The following is a 23,774-nucleotide window of genomic DNA, read 5'->3' as shown; positions in this document are numbered from 1 at the left end:
TACACCCTGACTTCAGAATTAATTTTGCAAACTGCTTCTAACTTTGGCATGGGAAGAACAAAAGAAATCTGCTTCTTCTGGCTGTCCACTGTACCCTTCCTCTTTCTCTCCTTCTGTTTGCTCCTCTTATTTGGTTTTCAGTTCTTGGAGAAACCATGTAGCCTTCCATAGAGGGAACTCCTTTACATAGGAGTTACCTTGATGCTGTCATAGAACTTTTAGCCCAAACAAGTGACACCAGACCTCAGTAGAGGACCTGAGCATGAATTAACAGTCCCTGAAATGCCTGTTTCTTAGTGCATGCCAACCTTTTCCAAAAGTGCTTCCCTACATGTGCATTGTGCCCAGTGTATACTACTAAGTGGATTTTTTGTGCTGAAGACTATTTATATGCTGTATTACAAACATCCTTTCCTCAAATGGTCATTTCAAGTGCCACTTTGCTGTAGTCAGATCGGTGTGAGGAAAGAGCAGTGTTCTGTGCCCTTGATGCTTGTGCTTTAGAAATTACCTACTATTCATTCTTATTGTTGCAAGGGTTTTGGTAAATACAGTCATGTCAGTTCTGGTTTTGGTTAATACTGAGCAAGCTTCTGTGCTGACAAATATGCAGTTTTCTTTGTTTCTTCTCCCAGTGACTCTTGCCAATACAGTGGTGTTTAAAAGAACCAGTTTCTGATCTATATGGGTAATGGGCAAGTCATTTTTTTAATATAATTTTTTAAGTTTTGCCCTTCTGAATGGGAACTGCCCTTCAGAAAAGGGATGCCATCAGTGGTGGGTTTCTCTTTCTTTTTCATTTTTGAAGTATATTGGTTTCACTTTATCACTTTTTTTTTCAGATTCTGCTTGGATTCTGCCAGACAGACAAGGCAGAGACTGTCCATCAACTGGTCCAATTTTAGCTTGAAAAAAACCACCTTTGCTGCACATTGAAATGACACGATATGGGGAGGGAATCCTGCAGGAATCAATGAACGACAACTCCACTTACCTGTCCTGCTGTGCTGAGAGCTTATCTGGTCTTGAGCCAGTGCTGCCTTGCCTTGTCCCCAGTGCTGTGTGGATCTGCACTGAACCCTTTGGCCTGATAATTCTTGCGGACTGAAAAATTGCCACTTTCTACCTGAATTTGTTAGCTTGTGTGCTTGTAGTCTGTGAGTGAGACTTACTTGATTGTAGCTGTATGCCGTTGGAGATGAAACAATAGCTCTTTTCCATCTCCTTCTGAATGCCTTGGCCTCAAAGACTTTAAATTGCTTAGGCTTGGGTGGAGGCCAAAATACTAGTTTGCATCATCTGCAGTGGCTCCTGTCACTTCTGCATCTAGCTATGTTTTGTCATTCTGACTCCTGACAAAGGAATGGACCTAGTCAGTTGTGCTTTCATCTGCTCCAAAATTCTCCTGACATGACTTCATGAAAAAGAGGCTCTTACGGGACAAGTATTTCCTCAGTTCTTTCACAATCTACTGTTTAAGAGTGTACAAGTTACGCTATTTGTGTTTTGATTTTTTTTTCCTGACTTGTAGCCAGCTTGTGTAAGAATACTTGCAGAATGAGAAAATTTAAAAAAAGAACAGTACTCACACTATCAAATCTGTTATAGAGTGTATAATTGTATTAACACTGAAGCCTAACTGGCTACTTTTTTAACATATTGTTAAGTAATATTAAAATCATGTCTTTCTTTTTGAAAGATGGAATACATTAGTATGGCAGAAGACCTGTGTCTTGCTTTTTTCTACTTGGGTGGGGTGAGGGAAGAAACAAATGTACTTGGATAGAGAGTGGTATTCTGAACTAAATCTGACTTTCTGTCAGGATTGGTCGGTGAGTGCTACTTAATTTTAGCATGTTGCTCTGGGAACACTTGTTTTCCACCTCACGTGATGGGAAAAGCCGTCTGCTAATGCAGCAAAGATTCCTGCTGAATGCTGGAGTTGTTTGTGAATTCTGTGAATTACTATAATGCTTCTATCTTAATAGATACTTTGAGAAACAAGGTGATACAGATATTTCCAATGTAATATTAGTGTGGAAATGAAGTAGGTAGGCTCAGTGTTACTGTTGTGTAAGTATTTTACAATTTAGTGGTGTTTTACAGGCTGCATTTTAGTCTTGATCCATGTAAAGATAATGCACTTAGAAATGTTTTTCTGATAGCCTACTATTCAGAATAGAGCTACGTTTCATTTGGATGACCATATTTACCCAATTTATAAGGCCAGTCTTCCATTTTTATTTTCCTTACGTAAAATTTATTTTCTTAACAGAGAATAAAACTTCCATTCAATATATATGTGAAAGGGCAATGCAGTTTCAAGGCCCACTAGTTTCCTTCTCCCAGAACCATTCCCATGCTTTTTTTTCTTCTGCCTGCTAACATATTTTGTGATACAGCTGCTGGGCTTGAGATTGCTTTGCAAGACACTGTACAACTGCACTTGGCTTGAGACTTGAGAACGTTGAATGAATTGTTGCTTCCGTTTCCCCTTTAAGGCCAGTATGTAGCAGGAGGGTTGGCTTGGCTACAAACCACTGAGATACCTACAATTTCATATCCCTCTTCTGCCAGTCCTGGAGCTCCCATCCTAGACTATGCTGCTCGCCCGGAATATAGTTGCTCAGTTTACATTCAGCCATTGTAGATAAATGAGATTTCAGTCTTCCTTGCATAGAGGAGGGGATGATACAATACCCACTATTAAATTACTAACCTGGGGCTTAAAGGGGAAAACTTTTTTGTTACTCTTCAGGTTCAAGTTGAGAAGGAAAGTAATAGCATAGCCTCAGGTTTTTTTAATGAAGTATTGTAGCATACAATGGAGTAACTTAACATTTTTACTTACCTGTGCTGGAGGAATAGCATCTCAAACCCTATGCCATTGAGCTTTTGCTGTCTCTGCAAATACTGCGTACTGTTTAAAATACCTGCATCAATTACTGGAGAAGAGTGAGCTTTGCTGTTTCTTGGGGCCATTGAGACTTGCATCTGTTGCAGCCTGAATTAAGTCTTAGTTAAATAACAATTTAGAGGCTTTTAATATGACACAGCAGCTGTGAAAAATGCTATTAGAGCACGTGAAGCTGGATGTCTTGGGAAGCTTTGCAGGCATTCTCAGTTCTGAACTATAACACAAGGTGGCAGTGTGTGTCATCACTTGTACCTTCTATGTCTGATCTAAAATTGGGGCACGGAGTGGAAAAATGAGTTGATGTCATGTGACCAAACAATGCTGCAGATTCCATTTTCTCTAGATTAGGAAAGCTTTGAAGAATATTGAGTTATATTTAATGGTGCTAGAAAACTCCTTATAGTTTCTGCTAATAAATTGGGAAAAAGTGGTCCTTATTCTTTGTTAACGAAGATGTTGTGAGTGATACATGACTATGACTTGCTTTTCTTTATTTTGAAATCCTCAATTAGGAGAACAGAAGGACTTCTTGGGAAGTCCTAGGGAATATATGTCTGCGTTAATTATCTTTTTCAAATATACTTGCCTGAAGCTTCATCGTGTGTTATCAGTATAACTGATGTGATTGCATGCAGTGCACAGAAAGCACGAAGAACAAATCTGAACGGATCTGTTGTTGTTGCACCTTGATGAGAACTTAAAGGCAAGTCTTGTTTTTCTCAGTTTTTAATTAAGTGAAGATAAGTGCAGAGCAGTCTGGGAGGCATGAGATTTAAAAGTAATAAACTCAGTTCTATGAGTTTTGTGGCCTTGGGCAAATGAGTTAATTACTGCCACTTTGAATGATTTTAATAAGGGTTTGCTGAATTGTGAGCATGTTTCTCTAGTGCCCAAGTAGTGATGTGAAATATGTTGAAATGCAACACTAAAGCTTCTTATTGGACACAAAAATGCTTTGCGGCTTCAGGTGTGTTAAATCCAAACACAGTACATTCAGCTATAACTTCCAGTAGAAGAGACCTCTATAAGTACATTATAATACAGTAAATTTCTTGCTGTTGTTCTTTTTAGACAACTATTCAAAGGAAGATTTCTTCTTTTCTTTTCTGTTTTTCCAATTGAACCAAGAAATAGCACCAGACCTCTGGCGTCATTTCTGTTCTTCATATTTGTGTGTTCAGTTTCAGCTTTGCTGCAGCTTTTAGCTGTATTGTTGGGCCTCCTGTAGCTCAGTGCTTAGAGATATTGAAGAAAGTACCTGTCGATGCACTCTGAATCTACATAAGCTGATGAAAAATGTATCAGGTAAAGCTTTGTTTTTCTGTAACTGTACTGTCCAGAAGAAATGTTATTGTTCTGCTTACAAAGATGGTAGTTACAAATGGGATTTTCAAGTAGATAGTGTTCGATTTCTGTCCTGTGGTTTATAGAAATGGTAAAATGAGAAGAGAGAAGGTATGTTGATCATCTACTCTGAGTTTTCCACAGTGATTTTTTTTTGTAAACCTTCTACCAATCTAAATGTATTTTTTGATCAGAAATATGTAATAGTATCATGTGATTAGCTGTCCTTTATGCAGAGTCACCAGGAGAGCATTCGGTATGAAATCTGGGCCTGTAACCTAAATGTTCATTCCAGTATATCTGTGTGACAGAAGTACAGCAATCCACAAATCTGCATAGATGCAACACAGCACGAGAGAGCAACTTCACAGTTCTTCTCTAGAAATCCTCAGAAGATTAACTTCTGATAAGCATGTGGTAATCTTGTGTCAACACCTGCCTTCGTTTTCTTCACCGCTTTTCCTGAAAGCTGAACGGAGAATTCAAGCCAACATCTTTGGCAGGCCCTAATATCCATAAAATGATCGTTTCAAATATGTTAATGGCAAAGATGGCATAGGAAGCTAACATTTTTGCTGCAAAAATACTTATATCCAGCTTGTCCTTATTATAAAAGGAAGCAGGAGGCAGATCTAGCACCTGTAGAGGAAAAAGGGGTGCATAATATTACATGGTAAAATTAATAAAATACTATAGCAATTAACTCATGTGATTATCCACAACTTACATTATGTGAACTAGCATGCATTCTACATATAGTATGTCACAGCTTATATAAATCTGATTTTTCTGAGGGAAAGATGTCTAGACTTGCTTTCCAATTTTGGTTTCCTTTAAGCGGACAGTTGACTCAAGTTAGTGCAATGGTTTGGGATGGTAGTCTTATGCACGTATGCAGCATGATGTTGTCTAAGGGTGCTTTTTTTCTTAGGACTAAAGTACAGTATTTAAATCCAGGGCTCTGGAGAGTGGCAAGTTGGGGATGCTGAACTCATCAGACCAGATAAGTGTATTGCTGCCTGCTGTTGCTCCAGCAGATTGCATGCTGCAAACCACTCATCTACATCAACTTAATGGAGAATGATTCTTTGTTAACTGGCAATACCCAATGAGCCAAAGCCCTCTTCTTCCAAGGAAAAAAAAAAGTGGGGGGAAATCAAGTCACTTTGAATCATGTATTTGGATATCATAAGCCTTATCTCACACACACTGTATTCGGGACATTTTGCAGCTTTTTTTGTCCATTTGTTACTTGACCATTAACTGGATTCTACAGTGCTGCTAAGAGCAATTAAGATGAGGTTTTCTGATGGTTTTTGTTTTGGTCTTGTTTTCACAGGATCAGATTCACAGAATGGCTGAGAGTAGCTTGGGCCTCTGGTCCAACTCCTGCTTCCAGCAGGGCCACCCAGAGCAGGGTGCCCAAGCCCCCATGCCCAGGCAGCTTTTGAAGCTTTTCCAGAAGGAGACCCCACAAACTCTTTTGGTCCTTGTGCCAGCTCTCCACTACCTGCATAATAAAGAAGCATTTCCTGATGTTCAGATAGATCCTTCAGTGCTCCAGTTTATTCCCTCTGCCTGTTGTCCTGGCACTGGGCACAACTGAGAAGAGCCTGGTTCTGCCATCCTTTCAGGTATTTATAGGCACTGATAAGTTAAGAGCAAATGAGTAATAGCCAATTTCTAAGAGAAACAACTCCTCTTGGACCAACTTTAACAGACTAATGGGGAAAGACAAATTTTATATACCATTTCATCACCTTATTTGCTGACATATGTTGATTATATCAGGGTATAAGTTCTTTGCTCTAGTGAGTGAATTTTCATGACTGCAAGTGAGACCACAGCTCTGCAGTCCTGAAATATGTGATTGCTGGAACTGTTTCTTGGAAGTGGGAGTAGTAGTACTCTTGCCTTCCTCTACTCTGTTATGCAATGTCATATTTTCAATTTCTTAATTGAGTTTACTCTTACTTTCTATAGCAGCCAGCAGATTAAGTCTTTGCCTCCTGGTTAGCAAGTGAACAGACTCTTCTGTTTGAAAAGCATAATGGAAACACAGCTTGCTGTCATTCATCTTATGTGCAGCTTCTACTTGCATCTTTCTTTGTCATCCATCTTGCAAGCTTTAAAAGGTAGTCTTCCTTTCTGAGACTCTGAGGGCGTATCTGAAAAGTCCATTTCAAGAACTGATGAACCTTTTCAATAATGTAACTGGGTCGTATGTTACTTGCCCAGACCATTTGTGGTCTACAGTGAAACTGTTTCAGTCATTCATTCTCCCAGCTGCCTTTGAGCCTGTGATCATACTTTACATATTTCACCAGGTGGGGAAAATATCTGAATGCTTTTCTGTAGAAAAGCTTATTCTTTCAATACCACGAGTTATGTTCCTTGAGTGAGAGGTGTCTTCACTGTGTAAAATGGAGTATTGACTGCATTTTTAAAAATAAAGGAAACCTGGGAGTACCTGTTGTTTCTGTGTAATCCTGTGATAAGCTGGCCTAATGTTTCTAAGTATATACAGAGTGGGTGAGAACAGAATAAAGGCAAAAGGCTTAAGTCTGTTAGGTAATGTGTTGCTCCTTATCTGAGCTATGCCAGGTGTTAAACACTTTATAGCAATTTGTCAACCTGCAAGAAGTAGTTTTGAATACATCACTTATCTGCTTAGGACTGTATTTTACTGCTCTGTAAACTGATACAAAAGCATTATTGGTAGTTGTGCACTGGTGAAAGAATTAACATAATGCACATGTAAAATTGCAAGAAGTTTCAGATGTTACTGAAATTCTCTGATGAGCTGCAGCTGGGATTGTAACACTACACAGGGAGATGAAAAAGTGAGAAAGTGAGAATTAAGCAGGTTAGTGTACTGATTGAGTGGTATGAGAAATAATTCTCAAGCAACATCAGAAGTGTTACTCTCTTACAAAATATTTCTTAATTTCAGTTCAAAGACCAACAGTTGTGATCATTATAGTAATGGCTTTTCTGAAATCCTTTTTTAATGCCTCTTGACTATTGGGCAATCAAAATGTGCCACAGCTGAGTTACTAGAGAGGGCTGGCATCTTATTTGGTCTGAATTTGCAGTCTCCTGCTTCTGTTACTGGTAGCTGGTGTGTTGTTTGTTTTTCTTTTCTCCATTCAAATACTTTTTTTACATCAATCTATGCTTGTGCAATAGGAGCATCATTTCTGCATGCTTTGGAAAATCTTAGGCATAGAAACTGAGGGCGTCTTGAATGGATTAGGTCTGGGCAGAGATGTCCTAGTTCAAGATTTTGCCAAAATGTGCATGGTGACGCATGCAAGTAGACTAAACACAGAAGAGAAGTCTTAGAATGAAGTCATTACCCATATAAAGGTATGTTTGTCTCTCAATGTCCATCTTTTAAATAATGTGATGTAGGGGTTGGCCTGCTTGCCAATTCCCTTCTCTCATACCAGCAATACATGAGCATGTAAAGGTATGAGACTGTGGGAGCTGAAGCCCAAATACAGTCTTAGACGGTAATTTCTAGACTTGGCTGTGAGATTCTGCTTATTGCTCAGTTTCTTGTTTAAACAAACAAAAACACTTCTGTATTTAAACAGGGAGATTATCATCTATACCTCAGATTCATTTTTTATAGCAGTTTTATGGCAGTACAGCAGACACTCTTCATAATATTTAACTTCTGTCAATACAGATTCACCCAAACAAAAGTAGCCCAATGAGGAAACAGTGCAGCTGGTTGAGAAATTGTGGAAGTGATAGTGTTTTGAAATGACTGAGGAGGAGAAAAGCAAAAGCCTAATGCTTCTTGGGTATGGTCTGGAATGCCTTCTGTGTGTTAGATTGCAGGAGATAATGCAACATAAATGAGAAAAGCATGCGTGTTACCTGTTTCAATTACGTGTATGAAAATTGATGTTCTGTTTCAGTGTGCGATTAAATGGTGCAACAGGCCTGTGGTCTTAAAGATGATATTGTTTTAAATGTGTCGAGTTTAGACATTGCACAGAGATGTTGACTTCAGATCCTACTTCCTCTTTATATTTTTCTGCTTGTGGTAACATTATCTTGTAGACCTAAACTTTATAAAACCCATTATTTCATGGCTGTGCTCAACAAATTTGCACTGCTCAACTTAATTTTATCTTCTCTGAGAACCAAAATGAGGTAGCTGTGAGTAAATGAAGAAGGGGAAAAAAGATAATTTAAGAATATTTGTAAAATGTATACTAAAGAGTTCACGATGGAAAAAAAAAATCCTTTAGTAGTTCCTTTTTTTTTTTTTTTTGCATTGTACCTTAATTTGTAAAGCATGTAGAAGTTTTTAGTTTTGAGTGCAAGTTTTTATGGCTTACAGCTTTTTGGAAAAGTTGCTTTGCTCTGTTAGAGGACCGATTTAATCCACTTTCTGAAATAGCTTTACTTCAACCTGCTGACAGTATTTCTCAGTTACCGTTACCCCGTCATTCAGTAGCAGATTGCCAAACTGAGATTTGGTCGTTCATTATTATAATTGCTAATGAATAGCTGGGTTGTATTTAAAATATCTCCAAGACTGACTCTGATTTCCCAGAGCAGTGTACAGCTGGAATAACTGGGGCAGGAAAGAGGTGAGACGCTTTCTTCCTTTCATAGAAAGGGCAGTGTGCAAAGGGGAAAATGGCTTTGCCCGATTTGCTATGGGAGTTTGAAACACCAAACCCAGTTCAGCAGAGGCCTGCAGCTATGGCTGGATTACATGCCTGACTTACATTGTGAGAGCTTGTATAGGGTCTGGATTTAAAATTTTTAAGAGAAAAGAAAGAGGTGATTTTGCACAGTGTAAAGCATTTGAGCTTTTGGCTTTGTGGTGTTCTGTGTACTGAATGTTCTGTTCTTTTGTGCAACTTAAACCACCGTATCCCAAGCTGTATCAACAGTTGTTCCTTCTTGCTTTTAACAGCCCTTGTGATTGAGGTTCTCTGAAAGTACTTATGAAGAAATTGGGTTGTGTAAGCAATAATGTGCTGTGGAGGCTTTGTGGCTGTAGATCTTAGGAATTAGTACTGCACTTTCTAGTTTCTTTGGTTAAACTCTTATCTCACATATGCCTGTAAGGCTGCAGTTATGCCATAGCACTTCTTATTGTGTGTGGACAGATGCTTGGCTAAAACCAGATAAAGCAGCCTCTACCACAGTCAGACCTTGTTGTGAGTAAGCTTGATAGGGTCAAAATGAAGTAAAATTCCTAGCTGTTCTCTACATGGTCGTAGATGAAATAAAGGGGAGAGGATCTGGTGTTTATTCAGCTCCTTTGTTCCACGCATAGTAATGGCATTTTGTATGCAGGAGAAGATATAGTCAGTGAGGTACGTAGGAACTGTTGATTTCCTGGTCTTCTGTCATCTCATAAAGATTTTGATGAAGCAGGAAGTGTGTAACTCAAAGCTGTGACCAGGCAGTGATGCAGACCCTTAGTGCTTTGGTTTTCTGTGCACCTTTCCCTTCCTGCTCCTAGTTTTAGTAATTTTGCCTTTGGTCTTACCACATCAGGGAATCAGGTTGATTTGGTTGCAGTTTGTCCTGTCACCACATTTCCTTGAGGGAGTGAGAGCTGTGAAGTGATCTGAAAACTACCTGTCACTGTTCTACATGGAAAGATGTTTTAATCATTATTAAATGGCTCTCATGTCTCTGGAGAATGCTTGTTCCCTAGAGCACAGAATGGGAGGTATGGGGGGAAATTTTCATCTGAAAGGTGTCATGCAAAATTTTAGCAGCAACTGTTAAATGAGGTGATAGGAGCATTAAAAGCTAATTAATGATGTGAGTTGTGTCTGCAGTGTCAGTACTGCATGGACTTAACTGCTACAATATCACCATCCTGTGTATGAAGAAGTTATGACTTACATCTTGAATACTTCAGAAGCAGTTTAGCTGAGGGATAAATGTGATTTCAAGCAGTGATTGTCTACTGTGTACAGTGACAATGATATGTACCCACTATAAATGAATTTCCAAGAAAGCACGTGGCTTATGTTGCTCACCTTACTTTCTCTAATAGAGAGAAACTAAGAACTTTCATTAGAAGCAGTAAGTTTTGTATTGAGTGAGGATTCTTGTTTCATAGCAGATGTACTCATTTGCATAGAGTGGGCTAATTTCAGATGATTGGCTCAGAATGGATTCATCTAATGCAGCTACTAAATCTTGCCATTTCCCTCTGAGAAGTGTAGAGAGAATTGAAATCGCCTATTGCTGTGCTAACATGAGGGAAGGAGACAAGGAATATGTAAATACTTTGGCAAGTGTATTTAGGCCTTCTGGTCTGGAGGGATAGCTTTATTCCAGTAGGATGAAAAGTTGCCTCTTCAAGCTTATTATTGAGAATTCAGTATGAAATTTGACACTATTTACTTTTTTAAAAAATAAATGAAGTTTTCCCTTACCTTTGATATTATGGAGTGTTTAGTCAAGGAAATAACTGTCCTTTTATCCAGCAGTACAAGGCACTGGATACTGGATTTCTGTAAGGAGGGTGTGATGCGTTTAGATGAAGAGTTGCTGTAATCTGAGCAGAAGATAAGAAGTGTGCTGACTGCTTTGCATTAGCCAAAGTGGGGTTACCAGGATTGCAAAAGCTGCAAGTTTTTCAGAATGATAAGATCCAGTGGGTAACCTGAAATGTTCAAGTACCTTTTGGTGAGGTAGTGATGCTCATGTCAGTGATCTCCCATTTGCCCACTGGGTAACCAAGGAAGTTTGGTTACACTGTGGAAGCCTCGTCTTTAAAACACAGTCTGTCTGAATATCAGCTGTTGGAGCCACAAGAGTAATTTCTGTGGATCCAATCCTTTTGGAATCTGGAGGTTTTGTACTGTTCTTCCCCTAGGATGAGTTGCTGAAATACTTCTGCTCCTTTTTTAGTAGAATTCTTGCAGTCCCTAGTAGTAAGAGCTGCCCTGGAAAGGAAATACTCTGCCCATAGTGAGAGTTGTGTGGCCTGTACAGAAGTTCATCTGCTCTGCAGCTAAGTGAGCTTCCTGTTTATGGTCACAGTCATCTTCTGCTGTCTGCCATTGCCAGCAGTAGATGCTTTTTCATGAATAGAGATCAGCATCAGGACTATTTCAAACCTCATCCAGATTTTAAATAACTTCAATTGCTTTGTCCCTGTTATCCCATGCATGGTGTCTCAGTGCACGTATCTGAAAGGCCAGATAAGACAGTAGATGAGCTCTTTGAGCAAAGCATAGCAGCTGTGCTCTGGAGGGGGCAGGAAAACATCTGACGTGTCAGTTCAAACAACGAAAACACGACCAATGCAGTTTGCTGTTGCTGCCCAAGTATATGGGACAGCCAACTAGACAAAAGAATACTATAAACTCTGCCTGTCTCCTGAGGGCTTCTAGCCAGGAGAGGTGGGAGAAACCGGAGGACAAAATAGAATAGTTTTATAAGTTTGGCTGGAATTCTTATTGTAATCTCTCTGTTAATTAAGAAAATGAATGTTTAGCACAGATCAATGGAGACAGATAATGTGCTCTAAGAGAGCATTACCAGCTGGACTCGTGGCACAGCAGGGTGATTACAGATTGGAGAGTGGAGCAAGAGCAGCTGTGCTGAGCATCCTGTGCCTGCTCACTGCCAGCAGGGCTGGGGCTGGCTGCTGCTGGTGCTTTCAGGCAGCATGGGAGGGTGGCTGGGGAAAGTCTGCACCCAGCAGAGGGTTTGGCTTCTGCTCATCAGGAAACGGGCATTTTACAGAGGTTTTGGCTTCCCATTCAGATTTTGAACTTGACTCAATTCTGTATGATTCAGTCTAGTTTGACAGTTCAAGGAGATAGACTTAGGCCATGCATGCTGCAAGATGCCAAGTCACCATGTCAGTGCCTACTGCATTTGTATGATAGCCCAATTGCAAACGTGGAGCATGGGCTGCAATTTTCACAGTGCAGTAAGCCCTGTGAAATAAGTGGTAGGGCAGTGAAGTGTAACATGTTACAGCCTGGGCATTCCTTATAGATGAAATCACAGAATCATAGAGTATCCTGATTTGGAAAGGACCTGAAAGGGTCATGGAGTTCAGCCCCTGGCTCCACGCAGGACCATGCAAAATTCAAACCGTATTTCTGAGAGTGGTGTCCAAATACTCCTGGAGCTCTGGCAGCTTGAGGTCATGCCCACTGCCCTGGGCAGCCCGTTCCGTGCCCACCACCCTTTGGTGCAGACCCTTTCCCTCACCCCCAGCTGCCCCTCCCCTGACACAGCTCCATGCTGTTCTCTCGGGCCCTGTCGCTGTCACAGAGAGCAGAGCTCAGTGCTGCCCCTCCGCTCCCTGTGAGGAGCTGCAGCTGCCGTGAGGCCTTCCCTCAGCTCCTCTGCTCCGGGCTGAACAAAACAGAGGGTCTCAGCTATTCTTCACGCATCTTGCCCTCTGAACACTTCCCCATCTTTGTAGCCCTCCTTTGGATGTTTTCTAACAGTTTTACGTCCTTCTATCGTGGTGTCCAAACCTGCACCCACTGAGGTGAGGCCACACCAGGTGATCTCAAGCACCTTCTCTGTGCAGACTGTATGGCTATTGCCAGCTCTCTGGTACACTCTCAAAGCTGCTGCATTACCTGGCAACAGGTGATCACAAAGCTGGCTTCCATTATGTTGGGGAAAAAAGTTACTTGGTTACAGGGGGAATTTTAACTCCGAGTGCTTTCTGTGTTCATGTCCATATTGCAAGCCTTGAAAAACTGGATGGTATCTTCAGTCAGAGGCTGAAACCAGAAAAAATCTCAGAATAGGAACACAGGATAGGATTTTTCAGGTCAGAAAGGACTTGTGAAAGCCTCAGTTGCAGTAATGCAACTGTTCAAAGCAGAGTTAGCTTTGAGAACAGATCAGTTTATCTAGATGTTTACTCAGTTTGGCCTTAAACTTTTTAGGATGGAGGCTGCAACTTCCATTTGCAGCCTGTTTAATGACTTATTAGTTGTAATAAATTGGCATTTTAGTAATTATTGTTCATTTTCTAGCTTTAACTCTTTTCTTCATGTCACTAAGTTCTGTTTATATTTAATTAAAAAAAAAAAGGAAAAGAAAGTTCTGGGCATGTATTAACTCCTGCTGTTAAAGGATTTGCAAATAAAGCAGCATTGCCAATTCTTCATTTTGTTTGTTCTCTCCCCACGTTTTTTTTTTTTTAATCTCCACTATCTTTACCTACTTATTTCTCCTTTCATGGTTCCTCATCTATCCCTGTGGCAGTGGTAGAGGAAGGACTGTTTTTCATGTGTTCTGGGCTGTTGCTGGGGTTGTTTAGTACCTTTTAAGTATCTCAAGCCATTGATGCTCCTTCTAGTGAGCTAGGTGTCACCACAGCTCCTGAGGAACTGAAGTTCAGAACAATGAGATGAGAACAGAATCCAGATCTCCTGTTTCTAAATCAGCAACTTTTCTTTGACAATTTGTGTTCAAATAACTTGTATCTGCTAATGAGCACTGGATGGTCAAGTTCCTGGTTTAGCTCAGTCTTGAAGGAGAGATTCTGTTCTTACGGGAGGTTACACTGTGTGACAAAACAATGTTGTAAGCATTGTGGTAAGTGTTGATTCTCGTCAGAATAGTGTAGCAATTGGCATGCAGTGTGATATGTTTGTCAGCGTTGTTGTGGGCTGTTCTTTGTTGACACAGAATGTCATTCCACTTTGGGTACATCATGGTTGTTTCAGGCCTTTCCCTTTTTTGACCTACACAATCTGTGTTACGTTAAGAAAATACTAAATAAATGGCATTGGGTTTTCCCTGGCTGAAATTAGTTGTTGACCTTAGGCTACTATAAGCAGCGTTTACTAAAAGCCCCCGCTGATTTTCCTGGTGGGCTTAAAGACGCCTCTGAAAAGCTTTTTGTGAGTTAATGTTTGGAGGAGGAGTGGAAGGGATGGTGTGAATGTTGCAGTTGCAGTGCGGGCTGATGGTTGCTTGAATGAGTGGACTTCCTGATTCAGAGGTAAAGAATGAATGGTCTCTCCTCATAGTTTCATTTTTATTATAAAAGGTACTTGAACGGCTCGGTGGTGTCTGCAGCCCTACGCAAGTGCTGCCTAGACAATCATTTCCATTGCAGAAAAAGTCCAGCTGCCACACCAATGGGAAGTTGAGGCTTTCAGTTCATTAAAGCAAGCTTCTATGAGTGCATGTACTCAGCTGAGAATGTTGCGGTGTCAAGAAGGGTCTGAAAAAAGGCTTCAACTTTAAAAGCTTCCATTGTCTCAAGACACACAGTTTCAGCTCAGCTGCCTCCTGCTGTAGCACTGGGAGTAAGTGTGTAGTTGCAGCAGCTTTGCATTATTACTTGAATTTGGAACGTATACATGGAGTTATCTTGATGGTGGTTCAATTAAAGGGCCTGAGAACTGATGAGATGCTCATCATATTTTTATTCATTTTCCTAGTTTTTTGTCTGGGTTGTTCCCTTTGCTGAGCTGATTTTCCTGTATTTGCAGGTTTGCTCCTTCAAACTGGTTATTACTTTGATGTAAAATTAATATGATGTAAGTAGTTTTGGAAGGTGGTCTTGTATGCTTATTTTTTCTAAACTCCTTTGTGCTAATGGTTACTTTGGCATTGCATCAAAATACTGCTATTTTACAAAGCAGCAGCAGGATGCTGATGACTTGTACTAAGAAACCTTTTCCATGTTAATAGTTGCTTCCAAAGAGGAGCTTTGAAGGAGGAGGCTCTGTATTAATGGAAAAGTTAGCGAAAACAATGAGTGGGATTGAGTGTCTTCCACATGAAAATTGTTATTCCCTTTTTGTCCTAAATGAATTAGTTATTTTACTACATTGTTGAAGCTGTGTACGTGCTTGCTCTAAGGGTTAGGGGCCTTTCAGTATTACAGTATTATGGGAATAAAATTTAGCCACCAGGTCTCTGATGCCAACTCTCAGTGATGGGGGGGAAGCAATGATGTTAACAGTTTTTCTGACATCAGAGTGATAGAATGGCTTGAGTTGGAAGGGACCAACCCCTTTGCTGTGGGCATGGTTGTGAACCACTTAATTAGGTACTAAATTAGGTTGCTGAGCACCTGACCTTGAATACCTCCGGGGATGGTGCATCCACAGCTTCTCTGAACAGCCCAATCTAGTGCCTCACCATCCTCTGAGTAAAAAGTTCTTTCCTCTTAACATCTAACCTAAATTTCCCCTCTTTTAGTTCAAAACCATCTCCCTTTCTCCTATCACTATCAGGCAGTTTAAAAAGTCTATCTCCCCCCTGATTATAAGCTCCCTTCAAGTACCGGAAGGCCACAATGAGGTCTCCCCAGAGCCTTCTCTTTTCTCCAGTCTTTCTCCATAGAAGAGGTGCTCCAGCTCTCTGATCAACTTTGTGGCCCTCCTCTAAACCTGCTCTAATAACTCTGATTCTTTTGTGCGGGAGGCCCCTGGCATGTATGCAGTACTCCAGTTGGGCCTCACAAGGACATAATAGAAGAAAACAATCTCCTCTCTGCCCTGCTGGCCACCCCTCTTTTAATGCAGCCCAGTGTACCATTTGTCTTCTGGGCTGCAAGCACACACTGCTGGCTCATGTGTATATTTTTGTCCACAGATCCCTTAAGTCCTTCTCTGCAGGGCTGCTCTCAGTGGATTATCCCAGTTTGTAGGTGTACCTGACATTGCCCCATCCATGTGCAACACAGTTCTTTTGGCTTTGTTAAATCTCATGAGATTCTTATAGGCCCAGTTCTTGAGCTTGTCCCGGTCCCTCTGGATGGCATCCTTTCCTTCCATTATACCAGCTGCACCACTCAGCTTGGTGTTGTCTGCAAACTTGCTGAAGCTACACTCAATCCCACTGTCAATGTCATTGATAAAGATGCTGAAGACCACCGGTCCCAAGATGGAACCACTGGGGGACACCACTTGTCATGGCCTCCACCTAGATGTAGCACCACTGACCACAAACCTCCTGCCTTACCACCCAACCATTTTTTCATCCATTAAATGGTCCACCCTTCAAATTCATATCTCTCCAATTTAGAGAGATGTTTTAAAAGGGCAACTTTGTGTTTGGCTCCATTGTGTTCTCACCTGAGATGCTGGTGCCTAGAGGTATAGTTCTAGCTTCTGGCAGTGTGATATATATGGTAGGAGCTACAGGTGAACTTAAAATGACCATTTCTAATATGCATTGGTATGTTAAGTCTTCTGTCCTTCTGTGTAGCAGCTTTTCAGTTTTGTCACAGCTGTGTTTAAGGTGATAGACTGCCATTACATTGTACCTTAGTTTTTCATTAGATTGCCGAAGAATTTATGATGCCACCTGGGAAATTTATAACTGGAATAACTCAGATTAGAAGGGACCTTTACGGGTCATCTTCTCTAGCCTCCTGCTGTCTTTTGGGATGCCTATTTTGCTGGAGTAGTCCCCAATCCATTCTTTTTTGGCTCTGGGTCATGCATTGTTTACAAACTCAATATTCAACAAAATCTGAGAGCAGACCTTCCCAGCAAGGTGAATATCTTATGCTTTTGGCCTTTTTTTGTGTGTGTGTATGTGCTCTTTATGATTGCACCAACATTTTCCTTGCTGCTGAGATGTCTTTTAATGCCTTCTGCACCCTGTCTGTGTTTTGACTCCAATGAAACTGTCAATTTCCTGTCCCCTATGTGCTCAGACACTATGGAGACATTTCTCATCTATTTCTTTCATATTATATGCAGCTTTTATGGTATGGAGTGGCTTTGTGCATCTTTAGATTTATGCTGGTCTACCTCTTATGGCTTTGTCACTCTTCAAAACAGTTTGCAAATGCACTGTATCTCAGATGGAAAGCACATTCTTTCACCTACTTAATATTCTTGCATAAATATACGCGTGTGTTCTGTTTCTGTAATAACTCCTATTCAGACTTCTGGCAGATTTTGCTTATCTTCAGTGCTTTTCTGTGTGATGGATTGTCTGTCTGTCATGTAGTGGACTTGAGCATTAATCCCCAGTGAGGAAGAGCTAAAGAAATTTTTCTTCCTCTCTCCATTTTAAAGGAGCAGAATCAGATAGCGTCTGACCTGTCACTTCCTCCTCCTCTTCTCAGAAGCTGGAAGACTGCAGTTCCTGGCTCCCACATCCTCATCTCTACTCAGATATGTGCATCAACTATTGATAATTATAAGAAGTCCAGGGTTCTTCAGGTGAATTCCAGTAAGGTTGTGATGGCTCCTAAACCGTGCCCTGACTATCTGAAGAGGAACTATCCTAGAACAATTATTAGGAGCTCAGTGTACACTTCCCCTGAGCACTTCTCCATAGCTGTGGAAGTTACTATGTGCTCACTTGCTGTAGTATCTCAGTAGCTTCTCCTTGTCCTTTCTCTTTGAGGGACGTCTGCTGTGCATGGTATGAGAGAATCTTTCAAAAGAGAAACCAGCTGACCGTTGTGGTTTATCCCTTCCTCTTCCACTCCTTAAACTCCTACCCACTGTCGATGGAATTTCTTTATAAAAGCTCCAGAGATGGGTCCATGTTCTTTAACGTATGTGCTTGTTATGGCACAGCACTTGTCTGCTGTCACACCTATGTCTCTGCTGTGTTCCCTGCATTATGCAACAGCTGTTGTCAGAGTGAGCTGCTGTGATCAAATTGCTTGGGTTTGTGTTCTCCTTCACTGTCCCTGCCTATAGCCAGAAGAACATGCCTTGCAATGCTTGGTTCTGGCTAAAACACTGCAGTAAAATAGACCAGAGACTGATGGAAACTATAAGCAGTGTTCTACCAGAGGCAGCAGGAGGGGGGAGAGATCAAAGTATTGGCAAAGGATTAAGGATTTTTACTGTCATTTCTCTGAATCATACCTCATGCCTCCAGTTAGAGAATGCCTGGTGTAGCCATGTCTTTTCCCACAGCAATTTTGTCCCCAGCTATGCTTTTGTCCATGCTATGCTTTGAGTGAGGCAAGGGTCTCCTGGTGATGATGTAAACACGCAGCCATAGCATGTAAGCAAAGGAAGTGATTTGATGCTTTGCTGGAGAGAGTAACTTCTTAATTCTGAGTGTGTTTATACTTGTAACTCTAAGCTTTCACTGTAGTTTATGCTACTTAAACAAGTATAAAAAAAAACAGTGCTCTGATAAGATTATTTTACACTTACTTAGCACTTTTCACATAAACATTCATGCCAAGGGCATGCATGACATTCATAAGGTCAACTGGAGATAAACTGCAAAGTTAAATGACTTGCTGAAAGTTAGTCACTGAGTATGGGACATCTTACCTTGTCTGCTGGCTCCTCTTCATGTTTAAGCCTGAGACTCACTTAGACTTGGACTAAACAATTTTGTAGTAAGTGAAGTTGCTCATGAATCAAGCTAGCAGTGTGTGTTAAAAGTACAAACTGATTACTGTTCCTAGGAGTTTTCTTCCCCCCACCCCCCCCATGGCTTTATGGCTTTACTGTTCCACTTGGAACAAAAGACTTTTTAAAAGCAAATTTTCTTTGCTGAGGTAGTAGCTGTCAAATATATATATATATTTGTTATATATATATATATATATTTATACATATATATGTATATAAATGTTATGTGACTTGAATGCAAAACATGAATATATTTGGAACTACTGCTGAAGAGGATCTGTCACTTGATTGAAAGACTGTAATGTTCAGAATATATCTAAGGAATGTGCAAGGTGGAAATGAAATGCACAGGGCTGGGATCATAGACGCTTACACCCATGTAGCTTACACCCATGTAGCTTACACCCATGTAGCTTACACCCATGTAGCTTACACCCATGTAGCTTACACCCATGTAGCTTACACCCATGTAGCTTACACCCATGTAGCTTACACCCATGTAGCTTACACCCATGTAGCTTACACCCATGTAGCTTACACCCATGTAGCATGTCTTTAAGGCACTGAGAAGTGTTGGAGGGCAAGGGGGGCACTGAGGAATAAGACAGATGTGTAATGTTATGCTGGTACTTGGTGACCCTGCACATAGCAGGGGGGTTGAAACTAGATGGTCATTGTGGTCCTTTTCAACACAGGCCATTCTACAGTTCTATGATACGATTATGCTTAAATATTCCATTTTGTTTTCTTTATGTCAGATTGTCACAGGCTATAGAAAATGGCAGAGCTTTTTCGCCTAATCTTACAATAGCAAGGGGTGAAAGCATTCTCATAATTTCTGCAAAATGGTATTTTGCCTTTGTCAGATGAAGGTCCAGTTTCGACTAACTGATATTTCTTCATTTTTAGTGTTTGATTCTGCTCTAGCTCTTAGTAGAGCAATCATAATTGGAAGTTTGTGTGGTGTCCAGCACTGCAAGTGTGTAATATAAAGCTGGAGTTCAGCCTAATGAATGCAGCTTTCTGTTTTTCCTCACTGCTAGAGAATGAATGTGAAACACGAGGTGAGGCAGAGGGTAAGATGAGTTCACTGTCATTTGAGAGCCATTAATCTGATACAAATGCTTTCTCTCTCCTAGCTGATCTCTTTTTGAAATGTTGCCCAGTTTTAAGTGTCAAAAGCAAATGAAGCAGATGAACCATACTGCTTCACACTTATGTTCCACAAACGACGTGTTTCTCAATTACAGCTGTTTGAGCTGGAGCAAATATAGAGCACATTAACACAGGCAGTGTTGAGGCTAACCTCTGCTCTTGACCATGAGGTTTTCAAACCCTTGTGGTGAAGGCTAGCAATGCTCAAAGAGAATCCCGCTCACAATTTCCACCCTTTCGTCCTCCCTGCTCTGCAGAAGACTTGCTTAAGATATCAGCATACCTCAACCACAGTCTGGTTGTGGTGGCTTAATCTTGCAGTAATTCTGGCCAGCTTGGTAATTCCAGCCCACTGTTCACGCATAGGTTGCTCTTCTATCCTGGGGCATTTCCATGCGATGCTCCCAGGCTGACGTTGGGCGTCTGTCTTTGTTCCTGTCTTGAAGGATTTGTGTCTTTGGCTGCAGCCCCAGTTCCATGAAGCTGCTGATTAAATTCCTGTTGGCTTCAGCAGGGCTTGGCATTTCCCACTTGTTGCTTCCTTCATGAGAGAGCTCTCCTCTCTAGCCCTTCCTCCACCACTCATCTTAAAAGACGATAGAGGTGTGTAGAAATAGCACACTCTACCATCTTCAGAAAGGTTACTTTGTGGTTTCCTGGAGAGTCTAAGCTTGTGTCTAGCTTGCTTGTCAGGCCTTTTGCATTTTTTTTTCTTTCTCTTATGAAACGTGTGTTGAAGGCCCAGCCTTGCAGGAAACCATCTTTTACCAAACCACAGTAACAGAACTGTCGCACAGAATTATCCCCCTCCCCAAAACTGTCTGAAAGATCACATAAGTGGCACAGTTTCACAGCCCTGAGAATTTCACTGCTTTGCAATGGGAATGCACACACTGAATAGGAAATCCCAAGATGTTCCACTGCCTCTGCCTCAAAGAGCCAGCCTTCGCTTAGCCCCATATCAATTCCTCTTAGGGTTTTTCATCTATATGGGGGTGGGGGTGAGGGACATGGCTTCTATCTACATAGCAATTAGCTCAAATAGCAGGAGATCATCCAGGCTGGGCATGTGCTGAAGAGGTTGTACACTGGGGACACGTTGACTTTTGACTAGATTGAACTACAACTGAGAATGAATGGGAACCTTTTTCAAGTTGTTTCTTGTTGCCTACCTGTCACGATCCTTTTCTTCCTTCCAGTGCCTACTGTTTATGTTTACTAAAACGTGAAGTCATTTCAGCATCAGTACAAAATGAGGGTTTGATTCATTTGTACTATTAGTGTTGTTCTAGTTGGTGCCCAGTTTGGGGAAATTGCAAATTATCTGTAGTTGTGTGCTATTTATCTTTCTCCTCTGCAAGTTTTAGGCTTATTTCTTTCTGCTAAAAGATAATGCTATTTAGTAGACATTCTGCTAACACGCTATCTCTGATTTTAGATATTGCAAACAAAGATGGCTGAAAGTATCTGTGTCAGTAATGCTCAGTGAGAGTTTCTAATTTGATTCAACTTGCTAATTGTAAGTAATACTTTTTAACAAAGGACGTGAGTCATCACTGTTAATTGGGAATTGTCCATGGCATCAAGAAAAACAAAATTCTGCATTTTACCTATACAGTAAATTGTTATAAGCATGGAAAAAAGAAAAAAAAACCACTGGTTGTATTCTGTTCACTATTCAGGTTGTTAAAGGATGGTATTAATTTGTTGGTTCAACTTAGTGATACAAAGAATCATTTGAACAAGACCTAAGAGAGGTAATGTAGGTTACACAAAATCAGGATTGAAACTGGAATTTATGTTGAAAAGCCCAGACGCTGTCTTGTCCGGCAGCTAATGAGCATCTGAAGCTGTTCAAGTTTTCTCTCACATCCAAGAATTTTTGCACACTATTTACAAACATCCTCATGGAACAAAAACAAACTTGTATGTTGATTAAAAAGAAGAAAGTCTTGTAGATTAAAATAAGAATCCGTGGGCTTGCATGACGCTGCATCTTGTTGGAAGTGTCTCTTCCTGTGTAGTTCCTTTTGTTTAATTTGGTTGGCTCAGACTCCTCAGGTTTATCTGAGGTTTTCCAGCCCTACTCTTTTGCAATTCATTGTCGGGAATAATTAGGCTCAAGATTTGTAATAATCAGTGAAGGACCAAATTCTCCTTCTGGTGTTGGTTGGCAAAACAGCCAATACTACTTCTACCTGTTTTAAGTTAGTATTTATTTCCTCTAGTAAGTCATATCTTTCTTATAATCTCTTTAGGTCTGATTGCTATGCTACATTTTATGTAGTGCGCTGAATGAATTACATTTGCATTAAATATTTTCCTCTCTTTTAGTGTCTTACCTATGTTGGTTCAGGAATTCTTTGAAGCACAACTCTTTTTCCTTGTTACAAGAAGTCAGAAAGACGTGAAGGAAGGCTGAGCTGAAGTTCTAAGGAAGCCCCATTCCCCCTGTTCCAGGAGGTCTTAACGGCGGCTGTCTGTTAGAATGTGTGTGGATGTGGAGCAGGTTTGAAGATGGCTGTTGTCAATACACAGGAACTGCAGACACCAGGTTGCTGTTGTGTCGCCATGCCTGTGGGTGGAAGCTCACCCATGTGCGATGCCTGCACTGGGGTCCCCACACCCCCACACTTATCAGTCAGCATCTTCCAAAGGCTCCGAAGTCTCAAGCTCTTTCCTGCAGGCAAGGAAAAGGACAAAAATCTCTTGGTTTTCATGCTTTAGAACTATCATGATGGAGTGAAGAAGTTTAGGTGGTATCGTGTGTAAGGAGATTGTCATTCCAGTCTTCTCTGCCTCATCCTTCCCCTGCAGTTTTTGCAGGGTTGACGTTTGCTGCTGTATACATTTCTCTTTTGGACAGATGGCTTGTGCCAGAGCCCAGAGGGGAATTGTTTGAAAGCATTACAGGCAGGCTGGAGTGGGAGAAAGAAGAAACTATTATGGCCAAAAGATGTTTTGACACAGTGTGAATTGTCAGGTGTGGTCAATTCTCTTTTGTCCGTGCACTGCTTCAACACTGTCCTGCCTCTCCAAAGCCTTTACACCACTGTGTATCTCTGGGGCTCAGAAACACGATCAGGAGCCTGGTTGTGGTTCATGGATTGCCTACTAAAACTAACAAAAGCAGCCACCGTTGTTTGTAAGCATCTGGCATAGGCCTGGAGCCTGGGGGACAAGCAGCTAAGGAACCTGTTCAGGATGGACGCTGTGCCCCACGTGGCTGTGAGATAAGGCAGAGCCCTGGTTGCGTGACTGCGAGATAACGTCTAGCACAGAGCAGCTCTGACCGCAGGTACAGACTGCAGCAGTTGGATGGGGAGACAAGGGGGAAAACCCAAAAGAATTTGAAAATCTGCTTAAAAAAAAAAAAAAAAAAAGCCATAGCCCTCTGGCTGCACATTAAGCTAGAAAGAAGTGCACACGTAACGTTCAAGTAACAAGCCATAAAAGAGGCCACACTGCAAGATGAAAGATTTCTTTTGACGTGATGTACCAGTGATGAAAACTGCCAGAGGATGTCGCAGTTGATGACTTAAGGATGGAATTTCCACATTGCTTCTGAGTCCTCTTGGTTATGCGGTGACGCCAGCCCTTAAGGGTTACTTTAACACTGATGGTTTTGTAACAGCTTTGAGCGTGCAGCCACTGCTTTTTGTTTTGGACATCAGCGCTTTTGTCTGCGGGGTGAATTTGTATGATGTTTCCATGTTTCTATCAAGGAAATGTGAGAAATCCTTTCCTGTTCCTTTACGGTCAGAGGAGTCCAGGGAGAGAGAATGACTTGGTTAGTTCTTTGAATGAATGAATGGAAGTGCCCGGCGGTGTTACGTAGTCTGATGCACTTATGGATGCTCTTTGGAGTCCAAAGATGGACTTCATCTTACGGGAACGAGAAGCTGTAAATAACACCGTATGTTTGCAGTTCCCGGCAATGGGACTGTGATTTTGGTGCTGGTTGCTCTCAGCATAGAGGCAAGCAGAACCCTACTGGTAGGTAGCAGTGCAATAACAGGAAA

General features: G+C 41.1%; 1 protein-coding gene across 1 annotated transcript in view; it reads left to right on the top strand.

The window, feature by feature from the left end:
* FAM193A (family with sequence similarity 193, member A) overlaps positions 1–1,723 on the top strand; it is a 71,610-nt gene extending 69,887 nt beyond the window's left edge. Inside the window, exon 22 of the mRNA XM_015286024.4 lies at positions 843–1,723. Coding sequence (XP_015141510.3) covers positions 843–936 — 94 coding nt within the window. The 3' untranslated portion in view covers positions 937–1,723. The remainder of the gene's footprint in view (positions 1–842) is intronic.
* The last annotated feature ends 22,051 nt before the right edge of the window (positions 1,724–23,774 follow it).

Source organism: Gallus gallus, chromosome 4 (assembly GCF_016699485.2).
Source record: "Gallus gallus isolate bGalGal1 chromosome 4, bGalGal1.mat.broiler.GRCg7b, whole genome shotgun sequence".
Classification (NCBI taxonomy): domain Eukaryota; kingdom Metazoa; phylum Chordata; class Aves; order Galliformes; family Phasianidae; genus Gallus; species Gallus gallus.
The sequence above is the reverse complement of the archived record's forward strand: the minus strand, read 5'-3'. Positions and strand labels throughout refer to the sequence as shown.